This window comes from Myotis myotis, unplaced genomic scaffold (genome assembly GCF_014108235.1).
Source record: "Myotis myotis isolate mMyoMyo1 unplaced genomic scaffold, mMyoMyo1.p scaffold_m19_p_2, whole genome shotgun sequence".
Lineage (NCBI taxonomy): Eukaryota > Metazoa > Chordata > Mammalia > Chiroptera > Vespertilionidae > Myotis > Myotis myotis.
The window spans coordinates 98,761,854-98,788,814 of record NW_023416324.1 but is presented as its reverse complement, the minus strand read 5'-3'; the positions used below and the strand labels follow the sequence as shown (position 1 = coordinate 98,788,814).

The window sequence follows — 26,961 nt, the reverse complement described above, 5'->3', positions numbered from 1 at the left end:
ACAGGAGACAACAAAGGTCACTACATAATACTAAAGGGATCATCAAACAAGAGGATATAGCCCTGGTAAACATATATGCAACCAATATAGAAGCACCTAAATATGTAAAAAAAAAAACTTCTAGAGGACATTAATGAAGAGAGCAACAACAATACAGTCATAGTAGGGGACTTTAACACTCCTCTGACATCACTGGATAGATCTTCCAGACAAAAAGTTAATAAGGTAACAGAGACTCTAAAGGACACACTGGATCAGGTGGATTTAACTGACATTTATAGAAAATATCACCCCAACACAGCAGAATATACCTTCTCAAGTGCATATGGATCATTCACAAAGGTAGGCCACATGTTAGGACACAAAACAAGTCTGTACAAGTTAAAGAAGACTGAAATCACATCAAGCATCTTCTCAGATCATAGTGGAATGAAATTAGAAAACAACTACAGTAAAAACACCCAAAAACATTCAAACACATGGAGGCTAAATAGCATGTTATTAAACAATGAATGAATTACCAATGAGATTAAGAAATCAAAAACTTTCTGGAAACAAATGAAAATGAACACACAATAACCCAAAATGTCTGGGATAAAGCAAAAGCAGTCCTGAGAGGGAAATTCATAGAACTACAGGCATTCCTTGAAAAATAAGAAAAATCAGCAATAAACTAACCCTACAACTTAAAGAACTAGAAAGAGAACAAAAAGAAAAGCCCAGAGTAAGTATAAGGAAGGAAATAATAAAGCTTAGAGCAGAAATAAATAACAGAGAGACTAAAAATACAATTAAAAAAATCAATGAAACCAACATCTGGTTCTTTGAAAGGATAAACAAAATTGATCAACCATTAGCCAGATTCATCAAGAAACAAAGAGAGAGGACACAACTAAATAAAATCAGAAACAAAAGTGGAGAATTACTGACACCACAGAAATACAAAGGATTGTAAAATACAATGAACACTATATGTCAACAAGCTGAACAATGTGGATGAAATAGACAAATTCCTAGAAAAATATAATCTCCCAAAACTGAACCAGGAGGAATAAAAAACCTAAATAGACCAATAACAACTGATGAACTAGAAGCAATAATCAAAAAACTCCCACGAAACAAAAGCCCAGGTCCACATGGCTTCACAGGGGAGTTTTACTGAACATTCAAAGAAGAATTAACACCTATATTCCTCAAACTATTTAAGAAAATCCAAGAGGAAGGTACACTTCCAAGCTCTATTTATGAGGCCAGCATTATCCTAATTTCAAAACCAGATAAAGACACTACAAAGAAAGAGAATTACAGGCCAATATCCCTTATGAACACAGATGTTAAAATCCTCAACAAAATAGCAAATTCCATCCAGCAATATTTTAAAAAGATCATACACCATGATCAAGTGGGATTTCTTCCAGGGATGCAATGCTGGTAAAATATTCGCAAATCAATAAACGTGACAGATTACATAAACAAATTGAAAGACAAAAATCACATGATCAAATCAACAGACGCAGAGAAAGCATTGGACAAAATCCAACACCCTTTTTTAAAAAATATATTTTATTGATTTTTTACAGAGGGGAAGGGAGAGGGATAGAGAGTCAGAAACATCAATGAGAGAGAAACATAGATCAGCTGCCTCCTGCACACCTCCTACTGGGGATATGCCCACAACTAAGGTCCATGCCCTTGACCAGAATCGAACCTGGGACCCTTCAGTCCGCAGGCCGACACTCTATCCACTGAGCCAAAGCTGTTAGGGCACAGCACCCATTTCTTATAAAAACTCTCAGCAAAGTGGGAATAGAGGGAGCATATCGCAACATGATAAAGGTCATATATGACAAACCTACAACCAACATCATACTCAATGGGCAAAAACTAAAACCATTTCCCCTAAGAACAGGAACAAGATAGGGGCTGCCCACTTTCACCACTCCTGTTCAACATAGTACTGGAAGTGTTAGCCATAGTGATCAGACAAGAAGAAGAAATAAAAGGCATCCAAATTGGAAAAGAAGAAGTAAAACTGTCATTATTCACAGGTGGCATGATATTGTATATACATAGAAAACCCTAAAGACTCCATCAAAAAACTAGTAGAATTAATAAATGAATTCGGCAATGTAGCAGGATACAAAACTAACACCCAGAAATCTATGGCTTTTTTATATATCAATAATGAACTCACAGAAAGAGAAACAAACAAAAAATTTCATTTATGCACCAAAAAAATGAAGATAACTAGGAATAAACTTAACCTAGGAGGTAAAAGACCTGTACTCAGAAAACTACAGGGCACTGAAAAAAGAGATAGAGGAAGACATAAACAATTGGAAGAATATACTGTGTTCATGGATTGGTAGAATCAACATCATTAAAATGTGCATACTACCCAAAGCAATTTATAGATTCATAGATTCAACGTAATCCCTATTAAAATACCAATGACATATTTCACAGACCTAGAAAAAACTACAAAAATTCATATGAAATAATAATAATAAAAAAATAACCCGAATAACTGCAGCAATCCTGAGAAAGAAGAACAAAGTTGGAGGGATCGCAACACCAGATATCAAACTATATTACAAAGCCACTGTTCTCAAAACTGCCTGGTACTGGCACAAGAACAGACATATAGATCAATGGAACAGAACAGAGAACCTAGAAATCGACCTAAGCCATTGTGCTCAATTAATATTTAACAAAGGAGGCAAGAGCATACAATGGAGTCAAGACAGTCTCTTCAATAAATGGTGATGGGAAAATTGGACAGATACATGTAAAGAAAAATGAAACTAGACCATAACTTACACATACACAAAAATAAACTCAAAATGGATAAAGGACTTAAATGTAAAACGGGAAACCATAAAAATCTTAGAGGAATCTATAGCAGCAAAATAGCAGACATATGTTGTAGCAATATCTTTGCCAGTACAGCTCCTAGGACAATGGAAATTAAGAAGAAAATAAACAAATGGGACTACATCAAAATAAAAAGCTTCTACATAGCAAAAGAAACCATCCACAAGACAATAAGAAAGATCATTGCATGGGAGAACATGTTTGTTAATGTTATCTCTGATTAAGGGTTTAATCTCCAAAATTAAAGGGAACTCATACAACTTAAAAAAGGAAGATAAACAATCCAATCAAAAAATGGGCAAAGGACCTAAATAGACACTTTTCAAAAGTGGACATACAGAAGGCCAAGGGACATACAGAAGGCCGAGAGACATATGCAAACAAGCTCAAAGACAAATCATCTGAGAGATGCAAATCAAAACAACAATGAGGTACCATCTCACACCTGTCAGTATGGCTATCATCAACAAATCAACAAATGACAAGTGATGGAGAGGATGCGGAGAAAAGGGAACACTCGTGAACTGCTGGTGAGAATGCAGACTGGTGCAGCCACTGTGAAAAACAGTATGGCGTTTCCTCAAAAAATTAAAAATGGATGCCCTAACTGGTTTGGCTCAGTGGATAGAGCGTCGGCCTGTGGACTGAAGGGTCCCGGGTTCAATTCCGGTCAAGGGCATGTACCTTGGTTGCGGGCACATTCCCAGTAGGGGGCGTGCAGAAGGCAGCTGATCGATGTTTCTCGCTCATTGATGTTTCTAACTCTCTATCCCTCGCCCTTCCTCTCTGTAAAAAATAAATAAAATATATTTTTAAAAAATTAAAAATGGAACTCCCATTTGACCCAGTAATCCCACTTCTAGGAATATATCTGAAGAAATCAGAGACATCAATCAGAAAGGATATATGCACCCCTACGTTCATAGCAGCACAATTTACAATAGCTAAGATTTGGAAACAGTCTAAGTGCCCATCAGCAGATGAGTGGATTAAAAAGCTGTGGTACATCTACACAATGGAATACTACACTGCTGTAAAAAAGAAGGAACTCTTACCATTTGCACCAGCATGGATGGACCTGGAGAGCATTATGCTAAGCGAAATAAGCCAGTCGGAGAAAGATAAGTATCACATGATCTCACTCATTTGTGAAATATAATGAACAATGTAAACTGATGAACAAAAATAGAGCCAGAGAAAAAAAATATTTTAGAATATAATAGAAGTAATCCTTTTATTTGCAGATTTTTAGTATTTCCTACAACTTTTGTGGTATTATACTATGTTAGTACAGTTTTGATAATATCATACTTAAAATCTTTTTTCTTAAAATATTAACGTTTATTGCATGTAATATTATATTTAAATTCATTTTTCTTGAAACATTAATATTTATTGCAAAACATATACTAAAGAATAAAAATCCTCATATCAATAAATATATAAAAAGCATATATGATTAAAACTCCCAATACAATGGGTGTAGAAGGAAAGTACCTCAACATAATAAAGGCCATGTGTGACAAACCCTCACCTAATAACATACTCAATGGTGAAAAACTAAATACTTTTCCTTTATGATCAGGAACAAGACAAGGATGCCCACCCTTGCCACTATGTATTCAACAAAGGACTAAAGGTCCTGGCCAGAGAAATCAGACAAGAGAAATAAATCAAAGTCATCTAAATTGGGAATGAAGAAATAAAACTGCCACCTTTTATACATGACGATTCAGTAAACAGAAAATCCTAAAGACTCCACCAAAAAAGTATTAGAAACAATAAATAAATACAATGAAGTAGCAGAATACATAAATCAAAATACAAAAATCTGTTGTATTCCTATATACTAATAATAAAATATTAAAAAAAGAAATTAACAAAACAATTTTATTTCAAATCACAAATAAAAATAGTAAAATACCTAGGAATAAACTTAACAAAAGATATAAAAAACTATACACTGAAAAGTACAAAACATTGTGTAAATAAATTAAAGAAGACAAAGAAATGGAAAGATAGTCCATGGATGAATCAACATAGTTAAAATGGCAATATTACCTAAAGAAATATGCATATTTAATGGAATCACCATTAAAACCCTAACAGCATTTTAAAAAATATATTGAACAAAAGAATCATCATATTTGTATGGAACCACAAAAGATACCAAATGGCAAAAGCAATTATGAAGGGGAAAAACAAATCTGGAGGTATCACACTCTCTGACTTCAAATTATACTACAAAGCTACAATAATCAAAACAGGATGGTATTGGCAGAAAAGAGATACACAAGCCAACGGAATTGAGAGCCCAGAAGTAAATCCACATGTATATCAGCAATTAATTTTCAACAAAGGAGCCAAAAAAATACAATGCAAATAAGAGAGTCTCTTCAATAAATGGTTGGGAAAATTATAAAGCTACATGCAAAAGAATGAAACTAGACTGCTACTTAATACCATTCATAAATATTAACTCCAAATGGGTTAAAGACTTAAAAATAAGACCTGAAACAATAAAATACATAGAAGAAAATACACATACTAAATTTAAAGATCTTGGTCTCAGAGAGCCCAATGGCAAAAGAAGAAAAATAAAAAACAAATAAATTAGGACTGCAGGACACTAAAAAAACAAACAAACCATAAACAAAACAAAAAGACATCCAACTGAATTAGAGAAGATACTTGTAAATAACACCTCCGATAAGGGGCTAATATCCAAAACATATTTAAAAACTCATACAACTAGAGAGATTCCAAAATGGCTGCAGAGTAAGTGGAAGCTACACTTACACAATCCCAGAACCAATCTGGAATTAAACCAAAATAAAGAAAAACCATCCTGAATAATTAACTGTAGACTAGTTGGAGAGAATCTTCATAACCAAGGACAGAAAGTGGAAATCGCATAGAGACTTGGTAGGAAGTGCAGAAGCATGAGAGGGCTGGTCAGTAGCAGAAATTCCAGAGGGTTCTCTCAGCTATGGGGGTGAGGGGGTCCCCATTGAGAACTCTGGGGTCTAAACCTCACGTTGGGTTCCCAAGCCCAGAGCACCAGAACTGAGAAGTGCCCACAGAACTGGCTGTGAAAAGCAGCAGGGTTGCTGTATGCCAGGGAAAGAGAGCAGGAAATGCAGTAACCCTCGTAAAGGGCCAACACACAAAATGTCTTGTGCAGCCACTCATCGTGGAATCCAGCAGAGGGAGGGCAGAGTACAATGGACCTATGTGAGCAAAAGTCAGGGTTGGGAGCTCTAAGGTTAGAGCTCCAAAGGCAGACACTCTGGTTTCTTATGCTAAGTCATTCCCTCCTACTGCAGAGGACATCTTCCTCCAGCAGACCTTTACCATCTAGGCAGCTTTTGCCTGGGAGAGAAGCAATTGCCACACCCTAATGAAAAACACCTTGCCACACCCGGTGAAATTTTCGAAGCCCATTAAGAGATTGAGAATAGGTGGAGAAACCAAGATGGCAGCATAGGTAAACATCGGAAATTGCTGCCTCGCACAACCACTTCAAAAATACAACTAAAAGACAAAACGGACATCATCCAGAACCACAGGAAGGCTGTCTGAGTGGAAATTATACAACTAGAAGGAAAGAGAAAAGCACACTGAGACTCAGAGGAGGTGCGGAAGTAAAGTGCAGAGGTACAGAGGCGCACATGGAAAGGACTGGCAACTGAGGACGATTGTCTTTTTCAATCGGGAGGGAGTCTCAAGCTCCCGACTGCTCTGAACTCCAGTTCTGGGTGAGTCTCTGGGGACCCAGACTCATATGGGGAGAAACTGGACTGTCTGGCATCGGTCAGAACTCAAGGGCGGCTTTCTCTCAGAGGTGCTGGCAGTGATTTCCGGGACACTGAGATGCAGGGCCTCTTAGGGTAGGGCTGAGGATCAGCCATAGCTGCTTGCTCTGCCCTGTTGATCCCCTGAGACCTCGCCCCACCCAAGCTGTGCGCAGAGGCTTTTGCATATGAAAGGCCTGGCCCTTTGCAATATGAAAATTACATAACAAACTGCAGCTGGGTCAGAGAGACCCAGAACTTCCAAAAGAAGGCCCAAGCCCCACAGCAGCTTGCACTGCTTCACAGCTGGGCCTCATCTGGGCACCTCCAAACCCCAAACAAAGAAGAGGAATCTGCAGATCTCTCCGTGGCTCCTGCTGGGTAGCCTCAGGAAAAGGCTACATTAGCACCTCCTTAGAGATCCAAGAGCCAGTGTACCCAGTAGTCAGAGTGGGACCATCCAGATTACAACTCCTCAGATCCATAAGGGACACATTCAGGGGGCAGACTCAGTGAGCACCAAAGCCCCATTTAGGAAGTAAAACTGTCATTATTTGCAGATGACAGGATAGTGTATATCAACTCCACCAAAAAACTACTAGATTTAATAAATGAATTTGGCAATGTAGCAGGATACAAAATTAACACCCAAAAATCAATGGCTTTTTATACACCAATAATGAATTCTCAGAAAGAGAAACTAAATAAACAATCCAATTTACCATTAAGATACCTAGGAAGAAATTTAATCAAGGAAGTAAAAGACTTGTACTCGGAAAATTAGAGGACACTGAAAAAAGAGACAGAGGAAGATATAAATAAGTAGAAGAATATATCATGTTCCTGGATTGGTAGAATTAACATTGTTAAAATGTTCATATTACCCAAGGCAATCTACAGATTCAATGCAATCCCTAATAAAACACCAACAGCATATTTCCCAGATCTAGAACAAATACTTCAAAAATTTATATGGAACCAAAAAAGGTCCTGAATAGCCACAGAAATCTTGAGAAAGAAGAAGTTGGAGGGATCACAATAACAGATGTCAAGTTTTATTACAAAGCCACTGTAATCAAAAGAGCCTGGTACTGGCACAAGAACAGACATATAGATCAATGAAACAAAAAAAGAGATCCCGGAAATCCATCCACACCGTTATGCTCAATTAATATTTGACAAAGGAGGCAAGAGCATACAATGGAGTCAAGACAGTCTCTTCAATAAATGGTGTTGGGAAAATTGCACAGGTACATGAAAAAATATGAAACTAGATCCCCAACCTACACCATACCCAAGAACAAACTCAAAATGAATAAAATACTTAAATGTAAGCCAGGAAACCATAAAAATTCTAGAAAAAACCAGAGGCCACAAAATCTCAGACCTCTTTCATAGCAATATGTTTACAGATACATCCTAGGACAAAGGAAACTAAGAAAAAAATAAACAAATGGGACTACATCAAAATAAAAAGCTTCTGCACAGCAAAAGAAACCATCCACAAAATGAAAAGGGAGCCCACTGTATGGGAGAACATATTTGGCCATGATACATCTGATAAAGGTTTAATTGCACAGGTACATGCAAAAATATGTACAAGGAACATACAAGGAACTTATACAACTTCACAAAAGGAAGACAAACAATCCTATTAGAAAATGGGCAAAGGACCTAAATAGACACTTCTCCAAAGTGGACATACAGATGGACAACAGACATATGAAAAAATGCTCAAAGTCACTGATCATCAGAGATGTAAATGAAAACAACAATGAGGTATCACCTCACACCTGTCAGAAAGGCTACCATCAACAAATCAACAAATGACAAGTGCTGGTGAAGATGTGGAGAAAGGGAACCTTAGTACACTGCTGGTGGGAATGCAGACTGGTACAGCCATTATGGAAAACAATATGGAGTTTCCTCAAAAAATTAAATATGGAACTGCCACTTGATCCAGTGATCCCACTTCTAGGAATATATACTAAGAAACCCGAAACACCAATCGGAAAGAATGTATGCACCCCTGCGTTGATAGCAGCACAATTTACAACAGCTAAGATCTGGAAACAACCCAAGTGCCCATCAGTAGATGAGTGGATAAAAAAGCTGTGGTTCATTTATACCATGGAATATTATGCAGCAGTAAAAGAGAAGAATCTCTTACCCTTTGAGACAGCATGGAAAGGACCTGGAGAGTAGTATGCTAAGCCAGTGGTTCTCAACCTTCTGGCCCTTTAAATACAGTTCCTCATGTTGTGACCCAACCATAAAATTATTTTCGTTGCTACTTCATAACTGTAATGTTGCTACTGTTATGAATCGTAATGTAAATATCTGATATGCAGGATGGTCTTAGGCGACCCCTGTGAAAGGGTCGTTCGACTGCCAAAGGGGTCGCGACCCACAGGTTGAGAACCGCTGTGCCAAGGCCAATAAGCCAGTCAGAGAAAGACAAGTATCACATGATCTCACTCATATGTGAAATCTAATGAACAAAATAAACTGACGAACAAAATAGATCCAGAGACATAGAAGCATGGAACAGAACGTCAAGTCTCAGAGGGAAGGTAGGGGTGGGTGGGAAGAAATCAATCAAAGAACTTGTATGTGCATATGCATAACCCATGGACACAGATAATAGGGTGGTGAAGGCCAGGGCTGGGGCAGCAGAGCGGGTGTGGGCTAGAAGGGGTCAATAGCAGAAAAAAGGGAACATATGTAATACCTTCAACAATAAAAACTGAAAAAAAATCCACAAAAAAATAATACAACTTAACAAGGAAATAATCCAATTAAAAATGGGGAGAGGACCTGAACACTTTCCCCAAGAAGACATACAAATGGCCAACACACATATGAAAAGATGCTCAACTTCACTAGCTGTAAGGGAAATTCAAATCAAATCCAAAATGAATTACCATCTCATAGCTGTTTGGATGGTTATTATCAGTAAGACAAGAAATAAAAAATGTTGGAGAGGATGTGGAGAAAAAAGAAACCTTCATACAAGGCTGGTGGGAATGTATCTATTACAGGAAATAGATATCCAAAAAATTAAGACTAGACATGATTATCTAACTATCATTCTGTATATCTAAAACTAATACAGAATATTGAATGTAAACTATAATTAAACAATTTTTTCAAAATTTAAAAATAGATCTACCATACTCAGTAATTCCTCTTCTGTGTGTCTACCTGAAAAATTTGAAAACATTTATTTATAAAGGTATATGTACCCTTATGTTCATTGTACCATTATTCACGGTGTCCAAAACATGAAAACATCGAAGTGCCCTTCAATGGATGATTGGATAAAGACGATGTGGTACATATATACAATGAATACTACTCAGCCATAAGAAAGGATGGAATGCTGCCATTTGCTACAACATAGATGAATCTTGAAAATATCACACTAAGCAAAATAAATCAGATGGGAAAAGGTCATATTATTTCATGCATATCTGGAGTTATAAAACAAATCTATAAACAAACAAAACAAACCAGTAAACTCATAAACACAGACAACAGAAGGGTGATTATCAGAGGGGAAGAGGGAGGATGAAGAGAGCAAAGGGAGGTCAAGTATATAGTGAACAGAGGAAGAATTGACTTTGGGTGGGGAGCACAAAATGCAATTTACAGATTCTGTATTATAGAATTGTACACTTGAAACTTATATAATGTTATCAACCAATGTCAGCCTAATAAATTTAATAAAAGAATTCATGTTCTGGACAAAAAAGGAAAAAAAATTCATGTTTAAATACTAAATGAACTTTCACCTAACAAGTGACAAGAGAACGTTCCAAAACATGATGAGAACAGTAATCTGCTGTTATTTTTTAGAAAATCATCTGTAAGTTATAGAAATATCTTGTTTGCATAAACAAAAAACTAACCTGAAAGGATATACTAGTTTTTGAGTCTATGTCTAACAATGTTACCTTTCATCTTTCAGCCAAATTTCATCCATTTTTTCTTGCCATTTCTCTGGTGGTGCTTCCAACCAAGCATTGAAATACCTGACAATGCCTGGGTGTTCCAGCTTGGCTAAGGCTTTAACTTCTCGCATTACCTTCTCCCGAGCCAATTCCCTTAAAAAAAGTAAAGAGGACATGTTAGTGTTTTGTTTTGTTTTTTGCTATAAGCACATCTATTGCTTCATTTAAAAATAAAAAAAGCTGTCCTGGCTCACTAAAAATGAGATGACTACAGACCTTTAAAGATTATTGCTTAATGTTTTTTAATGAATAAGAGGGTGAATAGGAACAAAGTCAAGTGTTCAGAAAACAGAGCTCAGGAGGATGGAGAACGACCACCCAACAGGGAACATTTTACAATCCGAATAGCTTCTCCCAGTAAGTTTGTTTAAAGCAAGCCTCAACCAATGACTATCACAGGCAATGAAGTTTAACGTAGTTAAAAGCATCTGGATTTGAAGTTTACTGGGACAGCTTTCAGATGGATGTAATCTCATTATTTCTAAGGATCCCGCTCTCACCTGAAACAACCTAAGTACAAGTTATATTCTCTTCCTGCCCCAGGAGATGGTCAGCTACTGCCACTTTTCTCCTGTGCTTTGTGGTTGCTGTCCCCTCTCTGAGAATCCTGATATGCTTCTGAATTCAACTTCTAGGTCCTCACATTCAGCTAGTTATGAAATTCGATTAGCTCCTCCTTTTCAATTCTTTACATTCATTGCTTTCTCATCTGTCCCCACTAATGTTCTGTATCTTAAGACTAAACTTATACAAAAATAAATCTTTCAACTAACATTCTCATCTATGACCTTTTCCTCACATCAGCCATCTATACACCCTCTCCAGTTACCTCCACTTTGAGCACATCATTCTTCTGTTCAAAGGCACAACTGTCTATGAAATAAAATCTAAACTCCTTTGCTTGACATTTAAGGTGCTGCAAACCATCTTTTCTATCCTCTCTTCCACCCCCACTTCTCACCTTTTGCTCCACCCTTGCCAGAACACTCCCTGGTCCTTTACCACCTGAGTGCCTGCCTACAGCCTTTGCTCAGGCCTCTTCATGTACTTGGCCATCCCTCCCCTACGCATCTGGCTACTGAGGGACAGGCTACTCTTTTTTTAAAAAATATATATTTTTTTATTTATTTTAGAGAAGAAGGAAGAGGGAGAGAGAGGTAGAAACATCAGTGATGAGAGAGAATCATTAATCGTCTACCTTCTGCATGCCCCCTACTGGGGATGGAGCCTGATACCCAAGCATGTGCTCTTGACTGGAATTGAACCCAGGACCCTTCAGTCCGCAGGCCAATGCTCTATCCACTGAGCAAAACAAACTAGGGCAGAAAGAATACTATTGAATATTCAGCGCAGATGTCACTACCCCAATAAAGCTTGTCTTCCTTGACTGCCATTCAGCTACATTTTTGCTTTTTCCATGAGAAGATACTTACTTAGCCAAGTTATGGGTCACAATCTTCCGTGCATTGTAATTATCTGAGTACATATACAAAATCCTCAAGTGGTTACAGGTTCTTGAATACAGAAGCCTTTCCTATGTGGTGCCTTGCACATGTAAATATTTAAACTACTCAACAATTATACACCAAAGGAAGGCATTAGTTCCACAGTATCAAACCATCCCATTCCCATGTCCCTATCTGTTGGATAAACATCCAATTACCAGTTAGGACAGCTCAGTAATTAGTGCACATTTAATCAAGAATCCATGCTAAGTACAATAAGCCAGTCAGAGAAAGATAAGCACCATATGATTTCACTCATATGTGGAATCTAAAGAATAAAATAAGCTAACAAACAAAACAGAAACAGACTCATAGATAGAGAACAGACTGACAACTGTTAGAGGGGAAGGGGGTTTGGGGGCTGGGTGAAAAAAGTGAAGGGACTAAGCAAACAAACAAGAACAACAACAACTCACAGATAGAGACAACAGTATGGTGATTATCAAAGGGAAAGGGGGGGTAGGGGAGGTAGAAGACAATAAAGGGGATAAATGGTGACGGAAGGAGACTTGACCTGAGGTAGTGAAAACACAATACAATATATAGATAATGCATTATAGAAATGCACACCTGAAACCTATATAATTCTATTAGCCAATGTCATCCCAATAAAATTAAATAAGAATTTTTTAAAAAAAGGAAAGAGTCCATAGGACCTTCTATAATATGTGGAAAGGAAGATATTACTGAAAGCTCATCATCTTAAATATCACGCTGTTCTGAGTCAGAAATTTTACTTCTAGGAATCTGTCCCAAGGAAAAGATATGACCAAATCCTATATAATAAAAGCCTAATATGCTAAGTGTCCAGTCATCCATTCAACCAACCAAAGTATAATATGATAATGATGACTAGAGGCCCGGTGCACAAAATTCGTGCATGGGGGTGGGGGGTGTCCCTCAGTCCAGCCTGCACCCTCTCCAATCTGGGATCCCTCTCACAATCCGGGACTGCTGGCTCCCAACCGCTTTCCTGCCTGCCTGCCTGCCTGCCTGATTGCCCCTAACCGCTTCTGCCTGCCTGCCTGATCACCCTCTAACCACTCCCCTGACAGCCTGATCTACACCTAACTGCTACTCTGCCTGCCTGATTGCCCCTAACTGCCCTCCCCTGCCAGCCTGATTGCCCCCCACTGCCCTCCCCTGCTGGCCTGATCGCCCCCAATTGCCTTCCCTTGCAGGCCTGGGTCCGCCCCAACTGCCCTTCTCTGCCGGCCCGGTAACCCCTAACTGCCCTCCCCTGCAGGCCTGATTACCCCCAACTGCCCTCTCCTGCTGGCCTGATCGCCCACAACTGCCCTCCCCTGCTGGCCATCTTGTTGTGGCCATCTTTGACGACATGGGGGCAGCCACCTTGTGTGTTGGAGTGATGGAAAATTTGCATATTACCTCTTTATTATATACTAGAGGCCCGGTGCACAAAAATTTGTGCACTTGGGGGGGGGGGATCCCTCAGCCCAGCCTGTGCCCTCTCGCAGTCTGGGACCCCTCGGGAGATAACGACCTGCTGGCTTAGGCCTGCTCCCAGGTGGCAGAGGGCAGGCCCAATCCCTAGGTGCAGCCCCTGGTCGGGCTCAGAGCAGGGCCGATTGGGGAGTTGGGGCGCCGCCCCGTCATGCACAGAGCAGGGCAGATTGGGAGGTTGTGATGCCAACCTCAGTCACGCTCAGGGTAGGGCCAATTGGGAGGTTGGGGCACTGTCCCCTGTCACACTCAAGGCAGGGTCGATGGGGAGGTTGCGGCGCCACCCCGTCACGCACAGAGCAGGGCCAATCAGGGGGTTGGGGCACCGCCCTCTATCACCCACAGAGCAGGGCCGATCAGGGGGTTGGGGTGCCGCCACTCTCACACTTAGGACAGGGCCGATGGGGAGGTTATGGCTCTACCCCGTCACACACAGAGCAGGGCCCGTGGGGGGAGGGAGGGAGCTCCCCCCTATCAGGCACAGAGCAGGGCTGCTCAGGGGTTTGGGGCCCCGCCCCGTCACACACAGAGCAGCAGGGCGATCAGGGGGTTTGGGCACTGCCCCGTCACGCTGATCCCGGTGCCGGGAGGCATATTACCCTTTTACTATATAGGGTAGAGGCCTGGTGCATGGGTGGGGCCAGCTGGTTTGCCCTGAAGGGTGTCCTGGATCAGGGTGGGGTTCCCCACTGGGGTGCCTGGCCAGTCTGGGTGAGGGGCTGAGGGCTGTTTTCAGGCTGGGAGTGACTGAAGTTCTCAACCGCTCCTTTTTTTCTTTTTTTTTTTTATTCTGGCCAGCTTTACCTTGAGGCTTGGCACCAGTTCTTAGGCCTCCGTGGCTGAAAGTAGGTTTCTGGCCTTTGCTTACAATGTTGTGAATCTGCTGGCTGAAGTCCGGCGGTATTTGTTACAATGTTTCTTAAACTGCCCGCTCAGAGGCCTGCAGCCGCAGGCGGGGAACGTTGGTTTCCTCCAACGATCCTCCATCACGGAAGCAAGCAAGCCTCATGTTAGTTTCAAGCTGCCTGGCTGCTGGCCGCCATCTTGGCTGACAGTTAATTTGCATATCTCGCTGATTAGCCAATGAAAAGGGTAGCGGTCGTACGCCAATTACCATGTTTCTCTTTTATTAGTGTAGATGATGATATGCCAAGGCCGCTCAATCGCTCACTATGACGTACACTGACCACCAGGGGGCAGACACTCCAACTGGTAGGTTAGCTTGCTGCTGGGGTCCAGCTGATCCAGACTGAGCAAGACAGGCCGGACATGTCCTGGAGCCCTCCCATATTCCCTCCCCAGCTGGCCAACCTCCTGCGTCCCTCCCCAGCCCCCATCGTGCACTGGTGGGTTCCCTCAGCCTGGCCTGTGCCCTCTTGCAATCCGGGACCCCTGGAGGGTGTCAGAGAGCCAGTTTTGGCCCGATCTCACAGGCCAGGCTGAGGGACCCCACTGGTGCACAAATTCGTGCACTGGGCCTCTAGTATTTATATAAAAGATGAACACTGAAAAGTTATTTTTAATTGCACAAATTGGAAACGTAAATGTTGAACAATAACAAATGGTTAAACATAATATGGCACATGTATTAACTGGACTATTATCCAGCTATAAAATACTTTCAACGTATTTTAACATTTTAATAAAATACTAGTATCTTATTAACATGGAAAATGTTGAGGACACAATGCAAGAGATGAAACTATACTGGATTGACCAGAAAAAAAATCAAAAGGAATACTCTAAAATGTTAGTAGTGGTTATTACTGAGTAGAAAAAAAAATAGAAAATGTTTGTTTTAATACTTTTCCTTATTTTCCACAATAAATATAGATGTTTTTAAATGATGCTAAGTTTTAAAATCTATAGTTATTAAAATTACTACAGGAAAATTCTGAGTTGTTAAAAATAAAAAGAAAAAAAAGGCATATTTTAAAAAGTAGATTCAAAGCAACCAAAGTAGATCACATCTTTTAGACAACTGGTTACCTGGTAGCACTAGAACATAAGATTCAGTAGTTTAGAAACTGTTTTCTATAGTTTCTCTGGAGTATAGTAAGAAGGACATACTGTCTATAGATTAAGTTATACAGTTCTAACTCCAAGTTGACTAAAAGTACCATACATTACCTGTTGGGGAGACGAATTCTCTTGATAGCATAATTGCAGTCATCTACTTTGTTTCTAGCTTCAAAGACAACTCCAAACCCACCACGACCCATGCACTGAATTGGTTCAAAATCTGTTAGGTATCTAAAAAAAATTAATTAAGTAGTTTTACATTTTATAGTATGGTAATAATCAGTTCAATCTTATTTTATGATATTTAAAATGTATAAATTCAGAAAATCTGATAGAACATATTAATAAAAAGTGTAAATTCTACTAATTGCATTCTTTGTTCTTCTGTTTGTATAAATTAAGCAAACACATTCTAATTTTTTCCTTAGAAAATTTATAAAAATATAAAAGTTTCTGCTTCATTGGGAATCACTTGTTAATCCCTTGTTCTTAAAGCAACTGTAGTACCATTCTGTCTTATCCAATATTTTTTATCATCTACCAAAATATTCTATCCTTACTTCTCTAACCTTTTACCTCCTGTGGTATTCTGTATGCAATTAAAAAATGTATTTTAATCTTATGTCAGTGCCTGATAGTTTTATGGAACAAATCTAATCAATCCTATTATAATTAAGTACTTTTCGAGCCAGAAATTGCCCTAGGAACCAAAACTATCTGTAATGGGCTGGGTTGCCTCATGAGTCAGTATGCTCATATCTAAAAGTATTCAGACAGAAGCTAACTCACCATCAGTTACTTACAGATGGACCTCCACACTGTAGCCTATTTCCCACTTTGGTGCCTGACCTCACTTACCTGCACTTTATATTCTAACCAACTTTGCACCATGCCCTCTCACAACATCAGAGCTTTTGCTTGTGCTATTTATTCCACTGGGATGGCCTAATTCTTTGTACTTATGAAACTATTCTTCCTTCATTCTGCTAATCTCTGTAAGCCCTTCCTACACACCCCAGTCTTAATGTTCTTGCAGCACTTTGCATACAGTACTTTGAACTATTTAAACTTAATCCCAACATTTTGCAGTTATTTGTATGCAGTTCACTCTCCCACTGCCACTGGATTGTGGGGGCCTTGTACGCAGGAGCACCTTCTCATTTCTCTTTGTATTTTCAGAGCATGAGCTTACCTGGCAAATAGAAGGTCTAGCAAATAAATATCTACTGAATAATGCATGAATTAATTAGTGAATAAAGTTAACCTTCCAGCCACATGGAGGAAGAGTTGAATTAGATAATATTTTATATCTCTTATAAGGCTAAATTTACTACTTTATGATTAGCACACTCAAGTTAATTTAGTAGTTGGCTCAGCTGGTTAGAATATGGAGTTCAGGAGTAGAGGGTAATAGATTCTAACCCTCCATGGACCAATTACCTTCACAGAGAATGAAGAGTAAAAATATGTACCCCCTAAAAATAGCTAGTCAAGGTACTTCAGTACAAATCCATCTCCCCAACTGCAAAAGCCCATGAAGTTCATGTCATACTCCTGGAGGGCCAATTGAATTATTTTCCTATGTTGGAGAAAACACCCATATGAAAATGGATATATCTTCTGAAAAGAAAAACATCTTATATATGCTTATTGACTCTATAAATATATGCACCAGCTTGCCTAAGGTCCCAACTGATAAACGAAAAGTTGAGACTGGAATTCAGGACTGAATCCAGAACACGTACTCTTAATAATATAGTTTACATTCAACATACATTAGGTATTATTACACAGCTCCTATATTTAAAAAAAAAAATCAGCTCTACTCTTCAAAATGAGTAACATTAAAGGAAAATTAAGTCATTCAACTTTAGAATACATTACTCTAATTCTCTTCCCAACAGCCTTACAAATATATTTATACACCATACCTCACTCCTCCTCCTGTCTCTATCCACCTAACTCTTACTTATGATTTAAAGTTCAATTAAAATGTGGCCTCACAGCTGACCAATGATTCTCTCTCATCATTGATGTTTCTATCTCTCTCTCTCCCTCTCCCTCCTTATCTGAAAAAAAATAAAATAAATTATATATATGTATTTATATATATATAAATATATATATATTAAATGTGGCCTCATTTATGATGCCCTCTTGAATCATCACAACCAGAGTTAGTCACGTAACTCATGACTTTTTCTCATATGTTTGTTTTTTTTACCCAGTATTACCTCCCCCATAGATTTTTAAGTTTCTCCAGGATAGGCTCAATCTTTCTATTTCTCTCAAAGCCTGAAATACTGCCCTGCACAGTGTTCAGAGTAAATGCTGAATAAACAATGAATGGCTCCATAGCAGATTACCCATCGGGAGTTGTTGGATCCCTCGTTCTCCACCCCTTCTTGCACTGCCTACTGGTACTGCTGGCCACTGACACAATAGTCAGCATCTTCATTAACAAGGGTCTTAAAACCCTTACCCTTCATTGGTCACTTAGTAAATTTTACTTTAAGAAGCTAGCAGTTAAGCCCAGCTAGCATGGTTCAGTGGTTGAGCATCGACCTATGAACCAGGAGGTCATGGTTCGATTCCCCGTCGGGACACGTGCCTGGCTTGCGGGCTCGATCCCCAGTGTGGGGTCTGCAGGAGGCAGCCGATCAATGATTCTCTCTTATCATTGATGTTTCTATCTCTCACTCCCTCTCCCCTCCTCTCTGAAATCAATAAAAAAATATTTTTTAAAAAAACTAGCAGTTAAACTTCTGTAACACTCTATTTCCATCCATTTTAGGGTACATACCACTTTGTTTTTGTTTTTAAATATATATTTTTATTGATTTGAGAGGAAGGGAGAAGGGGAGAGAGATAGAAACATCAATGATGAGACAGAATCATTGATCAGCTGTCTCCTGCACGCCCTCTATTGGCATATGCCCCAACCGGAATTGAACCATGACCTCCTGGTTCATAGGTCAATGCTCGTTTGAGTAAGTTTAAGTGACTTAAGGGTTAAGTCTACATTTTATTTACCTATTCACACATTAAAAAAATAGTTAAACAAGATCTTACTTTGTAGGTCATTTCTTAGATCCAAATAGTTGCCACCAGAAGCTACAGCATACATACATATTTTATGACAAGACTCTTACCGTGATATATATCCAGAATTTTTTATGTCATTCCAGCTGTCATTAGCTTCTCCACTTACAGAATCATATTTACTTTCAGTTTGACACTGAGTTTCAGATTCCTTCCTTTGCTGATAAGGTGGGGGAACGGGAGACATCACTATTAGTACAAATCTGAATTAAAGTTAGCTAATTACCTTAAGCTATAAAATAACATTGAAAAATAAATAAATAATATTGAGAAAAAGAAAAGCATTATAAGAACACAAAATATCACATCTACCTTATGAAATGGAAAGGAAATGAAACAGATGGGAGCCAGACTGCAATGGTTGAGGAATAAACGAAAGATAAGGAAGTGGAAACAGCATGTGGGAAACAATGACTTTATAGTAAAACTTAAGTAAATGTACCCCCCAAATACACACATTTAGGTTTTGAAACTCCCAACGCTGAAATAAATTAGATTCTAAAATATGTCTTACTCTGTGAGGATGAGGATGGAAAAGTCTGCGCACAATAAAAGTTGTTGCTATGATACAGAACAGAATAGTCCCGGCTATTTCTTTCCACCAGTGTAGGAGGAGAACAGGGTCCTTTCTGCGGACATTCTTGCTGTAGTCTGGGCTCTTCAGAACTCGGACTGTGATCTGGGTGCCCCCTATGCTCCGTCTGCTCCTGTCCCTCTGGTAGTATGGTAGATAATAACCATTATCTGCAAAAACAAACATTAAAAGGTTGTTTTAATTTTTAAAAAGATAAACCAAAGTAGATTCATCTTTATTTACTAAAAATTATCAATTTTCCTATGACTTATAATATTAATTCCTTTTGTAAAAGTCTCATTTCTTCTTTAACACATTTGATAGCCTCATTTATCTGATTTTTTCTTTTTTATTATGCAAATATATTTTCCTTTATTCCATAAGCATCATAAATTTTCTTTATACTGAATAATAAAACTAGAAAAAAATGTAAGGGGCATCCCACTGATTACCTCATTAATAATTAAATCCTTTAAATGCAAGAAAAGAATTAGACAGTACTTAACTTCCTTGAAGGATTTTAAACTTTACTTTCATTTAGTGTCAATCAAATGCCAGATTTTAACATGAATCATTCCTCACAGGCTGGAAGGAAAACATCTCTATTATACTCCTTGGTTCATTCCACGCTGAGTTGTCTCCAATATTGAATTTTGTGGGCAGATTACACAGTTTTCTCTAACCCGGAATTTTGATCAAATCAGATAAAGGCTGCTGTTTCTAGTTCAGAGCCCTCTGTTCTGTTTTGTTTTTATCAATTTAAGTTCTACAATCATTTCCCAGTCCTAGCATCTAAGGTTACTGATGAGGAATCTATGTTTTGTCTAATGCAGATTGAGGACTTTTTTATATCTAACTGTTCAAAAGACTTTCGTATATAAATATATCCTAATTTTAAATACATAGGAATGTATTTCATGCCAAGGGTCACCTATTCTTGACTTTTGCAATAATCTGATCTGCAAACAAAATAAAACTTCATTTTACAGCATTTTCACATAGCTCTATGCAAACACCTGTTTTCTTCATTATACTGACTGATTTTATATTGACTACATTATACAGGCTGATAATTGAATAATAACTAGTAAGAAGAACTAATGCTTACTGAATACTTATTTGCCAGGTACAGTGTTAACACTGTATGTGCATTACCTCACTTAGATCTCACAACACCCCAAGAAACAGACACGAGGGTCACCATCCTTGTTTTACAGATGAAGGAACCAAGACAGTAAAGTTAGGTGCCCATCTCAGTATGTGGCAAAACTAATTTGAACCCTGGCAACTGACTTTGGAGTTTACACCTTCGCCAACATTCACAATATTGCCTTTCACAGTATTTTATTTTCTACCCCTCAAATGACTATTTTTCATTTGAATTCTATTAATTAATTTCAAATTAATACATAAAATAAATTAGAAACAAAACAGCATTTTCAATCCAAGCGTAATCACACTTACCATATGGATACTGCAAGATTGAAAGTGCGCCATTACTGTATTCTTCATGAGAAAACTTATCATTACTAAGACATTTGTCAAATTCATCAGACCCTACCAAGATAGGAGTTCTCGAAGGAGAATCTAAAAGAAAATGTAAAAGCTTAACCGCTATGACTTTCATGAAAATGCAGGTATCTCATTCATTAAAAAAACAGCTATTTAACCACAGTTTAATTCAAATATGGAAGTCAAACAAATGGCTCAAGGTTCTTTCCCTTAAAAAGCAGTCTTGTAGAGAAGACGAATCTTATAAACAAGTAATTAAAAGCATGTGATAAAAAATATACATAAGGGACAAAAAGATAACTGAAGAAAGTAGGTAGCCTAGTATTTGATTTTAATTCATTAAATGTTTCAAAAAATATGATATGACCAGATAATTTTTTCATAAATATTCTTGATATAGGTAGGTTAAGAGCTGACACACAAGCACGGTTGGTGAATGGTTAAAAGTTTTTCTAAATTGTACAGAGAAATTATTTTATTAACATTGCATTCTAGCGAAGCAACTGCTGCTTCATGAAATCGTGTTATAAATGCTAATTAAAATTCATTGCCCAGCCAGCATGGCTCAGGGGTTGAGCACTGACCTATGAACCAGGAGGTCACAGTTCAATTCCCATCAGGACACCTGCCAGGTTGCAGGCTCGATCCCCAATAGGGGAGTGTAGGAGGCAGCTTATCAATAATTCTCTCTTATCACTGATGTTTCTCTCTCTCTCTACCTCTCGGAAATCAATAAAAATATACATTAAAAAATAATAAAATAAAATAAATAATAATTAACATCTGCCCAGCCAGAGTGGCTCAGTTGGTTGAGTGTCATACTGTACAATGAAAGGTTGCCAATTCGATTCCTGGTCAGGGTACATACCTGGGTTTCAGGTTTGATCCCCAGTTGGGGTGCATAGGGAAGGCAACTGATCAATGTTTCCCTCTCCCACCACCCCCTTCCTCTCTGTAAATATGTGCTCAGGTGAGGATTTAAAAAATGCATTAACATCTGAAATATCTTTCTAGTTTATCAGAGAATATAATGTTGTCATCTCTGTGACAGTCAAAACTAGGGCAAAGACATCATGATCAGCCCTGTGAACATGTTAATAAATTTTTAAAAAGTTTACAATTCACTTACGTATTAAGGGTTTCCATTTGATTGTTGGCAAAGGAATAATTTCATTTTTATTATTAACAGATTCCAAGGCCTTGGGATTTGTAGGAAACTTTTCTGAAATTCTGACAGATGACTGCAGATACAGCTGGCCTCTGTACATTCCTGAATCAACCAGAATATTGTTAATTATGCTTGGAATCAAACACCACTAATTCTTTTTCAAAAAAGCTCATTTTGATTTAATAATATTAGATTAATTCCAGTTATCTTTCATGTATTATACAACTCTTCTCAGAGAATTATGCTTGATGCACTCAAAGGACCCAAAGGCTATTCAATAAAAATATGGGAGGAAAGTTACACATAAGGTCCATACAATGTTTCTCACTGAATAACAACTTTCAGTCATTACTGGAAAACTCAGTAGGAAAATTCAAAGAAGTCTATGTACTCTTATGAGATTAGTAACTTAGATGAAGTAACATTCTCCTTCAGGAAACCTAAACACTTATAATTCCAGAGACATTGCTAACAATTCAGTTAAATATTATCATAAAACATGTGTGACATGTAAATCTTTCAAATTCTTGCATTTCATTGAGAATGAGTGGTGGATAACACACTGACAGAGCTTAAAGAAATTTGTATCTGACCACCAACACTAGTTCAAAAATTAGATTCAGGGTTTTTCAAAAGTTATTATACTAAAGGCCTTCAACTGTCCAGAAGCACTCCAAAATTTTATTTTTATTTTTCAGATAAGTTCTATAAATGCAAAGAAAAAAATACCCCTAGCTGGTTTGGCTCAGTGGATAGGGCGTCGGCCTGCGGACTGAAGGGTCAGGTTCAATTCCAGTCAAGGGCACATGCCTGGGTTATAGGCTCAATCCCCAGTGGGGTACATGCAGGAGGCAGCCGATCAATGATTCTCTCTCATCATTGATGTTTCTTGCCGGGAGCCGGTCCATCCTTGCTGTTTCAAAGGACCTGGCATATATGGCATACTGTTCTTAATATGTTTGCTCACCTTCTTGGCACTATGTGTTTTAACCAAGGTCTCTGAGAAAGGTTGTTTCCCCAGGTAGGGATTTTCCCCTGAAGTTAGGGAGGGAATAAAACCTCTTAACTAGTGCCAGGTGGGTAATTAATCACTTTAACTACGAACAATCATGCTTAAGCTACATAATCTTTACTCCCTGGAATGAAGATAAGAAACGCCCTAACCTTTGTAATAGAGATTGATAGGATTGAATCAACTGGTATAAATACAGATGTAATAAGACAGCAAGAGACAGAACTTAGAACACAGAACTTAGAACACAGAACTTAGAATACAGAGCTTAGAACACAGACAGAAGAAGACAGAACCTACACTCAGAACCTCGACACAGAACCTACACAGAATCTAGAGACAGAACCTAGCGAGAGAACATGGCAAAAGATCCTGGACTGAACCTGACTACAGAAATTGGCAAGAGAACCTGACTAGAACCTGATGACTGAACCTGGCTGGAGATCCAGACCAGAACTTCGCTGGAGATCCTGGCTAGAGATCCTGGCTAGGCTGCTGATCAACTGAACGCTATCTCCGTGTCATTCCTTCTTCACCGACTCCGTCCACGCCTTTGGGGACCCCTGGACCCGCTGGGGTTGGACTCCGGCAGTTTCTATCTCTCTCTCCCTCTCCTTTCCTCTCTGAAATCATTAAAAATATATATTTTTAAAAATTCATCCATGTCTTTTTAAAAAAATCAATAAACATAATCTTTAAGGGAGGAACAAATTGCAACTACAAATACAAATGTGGAAAGTTTTAGACTTTAAGGACATATCAGTAATTTGAAATCATGCCATCCAATCTAATAAAAGAGAAACATGGTAATTAGCGTATGACCGCTACCCTTCCCATTGGCTAATCAGGGTGATATGCAAATTACTGCCAGCCAAGATGGCGGCCGGCAGCCAGGCAGCTTAAACTGAACATGAGGCTTGCTTGCTTAAGTGACGGAGGACTGCAATGTTCCCCGCCTGCCTTGCCGGCCTCTGAGCCTGCAGTTTCAGACATTGTAACATATAGAAGCTAAACAAAACCCCAGAAACCAGCTTTCAGCGAGCTGGGATCTCAGAGCTGGAGTTGATACAGAGTTTCGATTATAGAACCGAAACAAACCAGATACCTGCTTTCAGGAGCGGAGGCCTAAGAGCTGGAGCCTCAGAGCTAAAGCTGGCCGAGAATAAAAAAAAAAGAAAGAAAAAAAGGAGCGGTTGGGAGCTTCCGTCACCCGCCAGCCTGAAAACAGCCCTCAGCCCCTCACCCAGACTGGCCAGGCACCCCAGTGGGGACCCCCACCCTGAAGGGTGTGTGACCAGCTGCAAACAGCCATCATCCCCTCACCCAGACTGGCCAGGCACCCCAGTGGGGACCCCCACCCTGAAGGGTGTGTGACCAGCTGCAAACAGCCATCATCCCCTCATCCAGGCTGGCCAGGCATCCCAGTGGGGACCCCCACCCTGATCCAGGACACCCTTCAGGGCAAACCAGCCAGCCCCCACCCGTGCACCAGGCCTCTATTCTATATAGTAAAAGGGTAATATGCCTCCCAGCACCAGGATCAGCGTGACAGGGGGTAGCGCCCAAACCCCCTGATCACCCTGCGGCTCTGTGTGTGACAGTGGGCGGGGCCACAACCTCCCTATCTGCCCTGCTCTGTTCCTGACAGGGGAAGGCGCCCCAAACCCCTGATCAGCCCTGCTCTGTGCCTGATAGGGGGGAGCTCCCCAACCCCCTGATCGCCCTGCGGCTCTGTGTGTGACAGGGTGCGGCGCCCCAACCCCCCCACCCCACGGGCCCTGCTCTGTGTGTGACAGGGTAGAGCCATAACCTCCCCATCAGCCCTGCCCTGAGTGTGAGAGTGGCGGCGCCCCAACCCCCTGATCAGCCCTGCTCTGTGTGTGACGGGAGCAGCGCCCCAACCTCCTGATTGGCCCTGCTCTGTGCATGACAGGGTACAGAGCCCCAACCCCCTGATGGGCCCTGCTCTGTGCGTGACAGGGGGTGGCGCCGCAACCTCCCCATTGACCCTGCCTTCAGTGTGACAGGGGACGGTGCCCCAACCCCCCAATCGGCCCTACCCTGATCGTGACTGAGGGTGGCATCACAACCTCCCAATCCGCCCTGCTCTGTGCATGATAGGGGGTGGCGCCCCCAACTCCCCAATCGGCCCTCCTCTGAGCCCAACCAGGGGCTGCACCTAGGGATTAGGCCTGCCCTCTGCCACCTGGGAGCAGGCCTAAGCCAGCAGGTCGTTATCTCCCGAGGGGTCCCAGACTGCGAGAGGGCACAGGCCGGGCTGAAGGACCCTCCTCCCCCCTGAGTGCACAAATTTTGTGCACCGGGCCTCTAGTATATATATATTAGAGGCCCAGTGCATGAAATTCATGCACTTGGGGGGATCCCTCATCCTGGCCTGTGCCCTCTCGCAGTCCGGGAGCCCTCATGGGATGTCTGACTGCTGATGGCTTAGGCCCATTCCCTGCAGTCGGACAACCTTAGCACTGCCAGAGAGGCAGGAGAGGCTCCCTTCACCACCACTGTGCTCGCCAGCATGAGCCTGGCTTCTGGCTGAGCAGGGCTCCCACTATGGGAGCACACTGATCACCAGGGGGCAGCTCCTGAGTTGAGCGTCTGCCCCCTAGTGGTCAGTGCAACATGGTGATCAGTGTGCTCCCATAGTGTGAGCCCTGCTCAGCCAGAAGCCAGTTATGAAGTAGCAACGAAAATAATTTTATGGTTGGGGGTCACCACAACATGAGGAACTGTATTAAAGGGTCGCGGCATTAGGAAGGTTGAGAACCACTGACTTAACCAGTTCTGAAACTTTTAATTGCTATAGCTTTTTTTTCCTCTCTGGGACCTATATAGGAAGGCTTAGAAATGTTGCATATATATGCATATATATAACTGAAAATTATTTTCGTTGCTACTTCATAACTATAGTTTTGCTACTGTTATAAATCGTAATGTAAATATCTGACATGCAGGATGCATTTAGGCGACCCCTGTGAAAGGGTCGTTCGACCCCCAAAGGGGTCGTGATCCACAGGTTGAGAACCGCTGGGTTAAGTGAAACAAAATAGCATGAATGGAAACCAAAGTATAAATCTCAGGGTAACCTAAGGCAGAGACTGTACTTAGGAATTAAAATTACTATCAGCACAGTGTAGGAATCAAATCTAGATATCAATTTGTATTATCACTAGATGAGAGACACTCACCCAAGTAAACACTGTTTTCTGTGGCTCCTCGGGCAGCTTCTACAATGTCTTCTTCATCTTCTAAAACACCATCATTAGATGCATAACTTGTATCATCAAAAAGACTGATGGGAATGACTTTGCCATCCTTCACCAACCAGGCAGACGCAATGGGAGTACAAAACTAAACAAAAGTGGAAAAAAAGTTTAAAATAATTTGAAGCATTCTTTATGTATTCCAACTTCTAAAATACTATTTACAATCACAAATTTGTTTTAAATTTCTTATTTTTCTAGATTTATTGAGGCATAATTGACAAAAATGTATATATAGAGCAAAATGTGATATTTTGATATATGTATACTTGTGAAATCATTAGTACAATTAAGCTAATTAACACACCTATCACCTCACACAGTTATTTTGTATGTGTGGTAATAATTTCACAATGTGTATGTATATCAAATCAGCACAATGTACAAACCAAATAGATAGTTTTTACTTGTCAATTATACTCAATAAAGCTAGAAAGTTTTTTCTTAAAAAATCTATACTCTTGCAAATTTCAAGTATACAATACAGAATTACCAACTACACTCATCACCATGCTATACATTACATCTCCAGTTATGTAGTCATCCTACATAACTGAAACTCTGTACCCTTGACCAACATCTCCCCATTTCTCCTTCCCCTAGGCCACGGCAATCACAATCTACTCTCTGCTTCTATAATTTC

At 39.9% G+C, this 26,961-nt stretch overlaps 1 protein-coding gene across 8 annotated transcripts in view; it reads right to left on the bottom strand.

Annotated features, from left to right (window-relative positions):
- EIF2AK3 (eukaryotic translation initiation factor 2 alpha kinase 3) overlaps positions 1–26,961 on the bottom strand; it is a 114,750-nt gene that overhangs the window by 40,409 nt on the left and 47,380 nt on the right. For 5 of the 8 annotated variants that reach the window (XM_036347591.1, XM_036347590.1, XM_036347586.1 and 2 more), the window contains 7 exons: positions 26,244–26,406; positions 21,990–22,130; positions 20,813–20,935; positions 19,289–19,518; positions 18,825–18,934; positions 15,781–15,903; positions 10,625–10,774 (listed from right to left, as the gene is read on the bottom strand). In XM_036347591.1, the coding sequence (XP_036203484.1) occupies positions 10,625–10,774; positions 15,781–15,903; positions 18,825–18,934; positions 19,289–19,518; positions 20,813–20,935; positions 21,990–22,130; positions 26,244–26,406 (1,040 nt within the window). The remainder of the gene's footprint in view (positions 1–10,624; positions 10,775–15,780; positions 15,904–18,824; positions 18,935–19,288; positions 19,519–20,812; positions 20,936–21,989; positions 22,131–26,243; positions 26,407–26,961) is intronic. The other 3 variants (XM_036347587.1, XM_036347588.1, XM_036347589.1) reach the window with 3 other exon arrangements.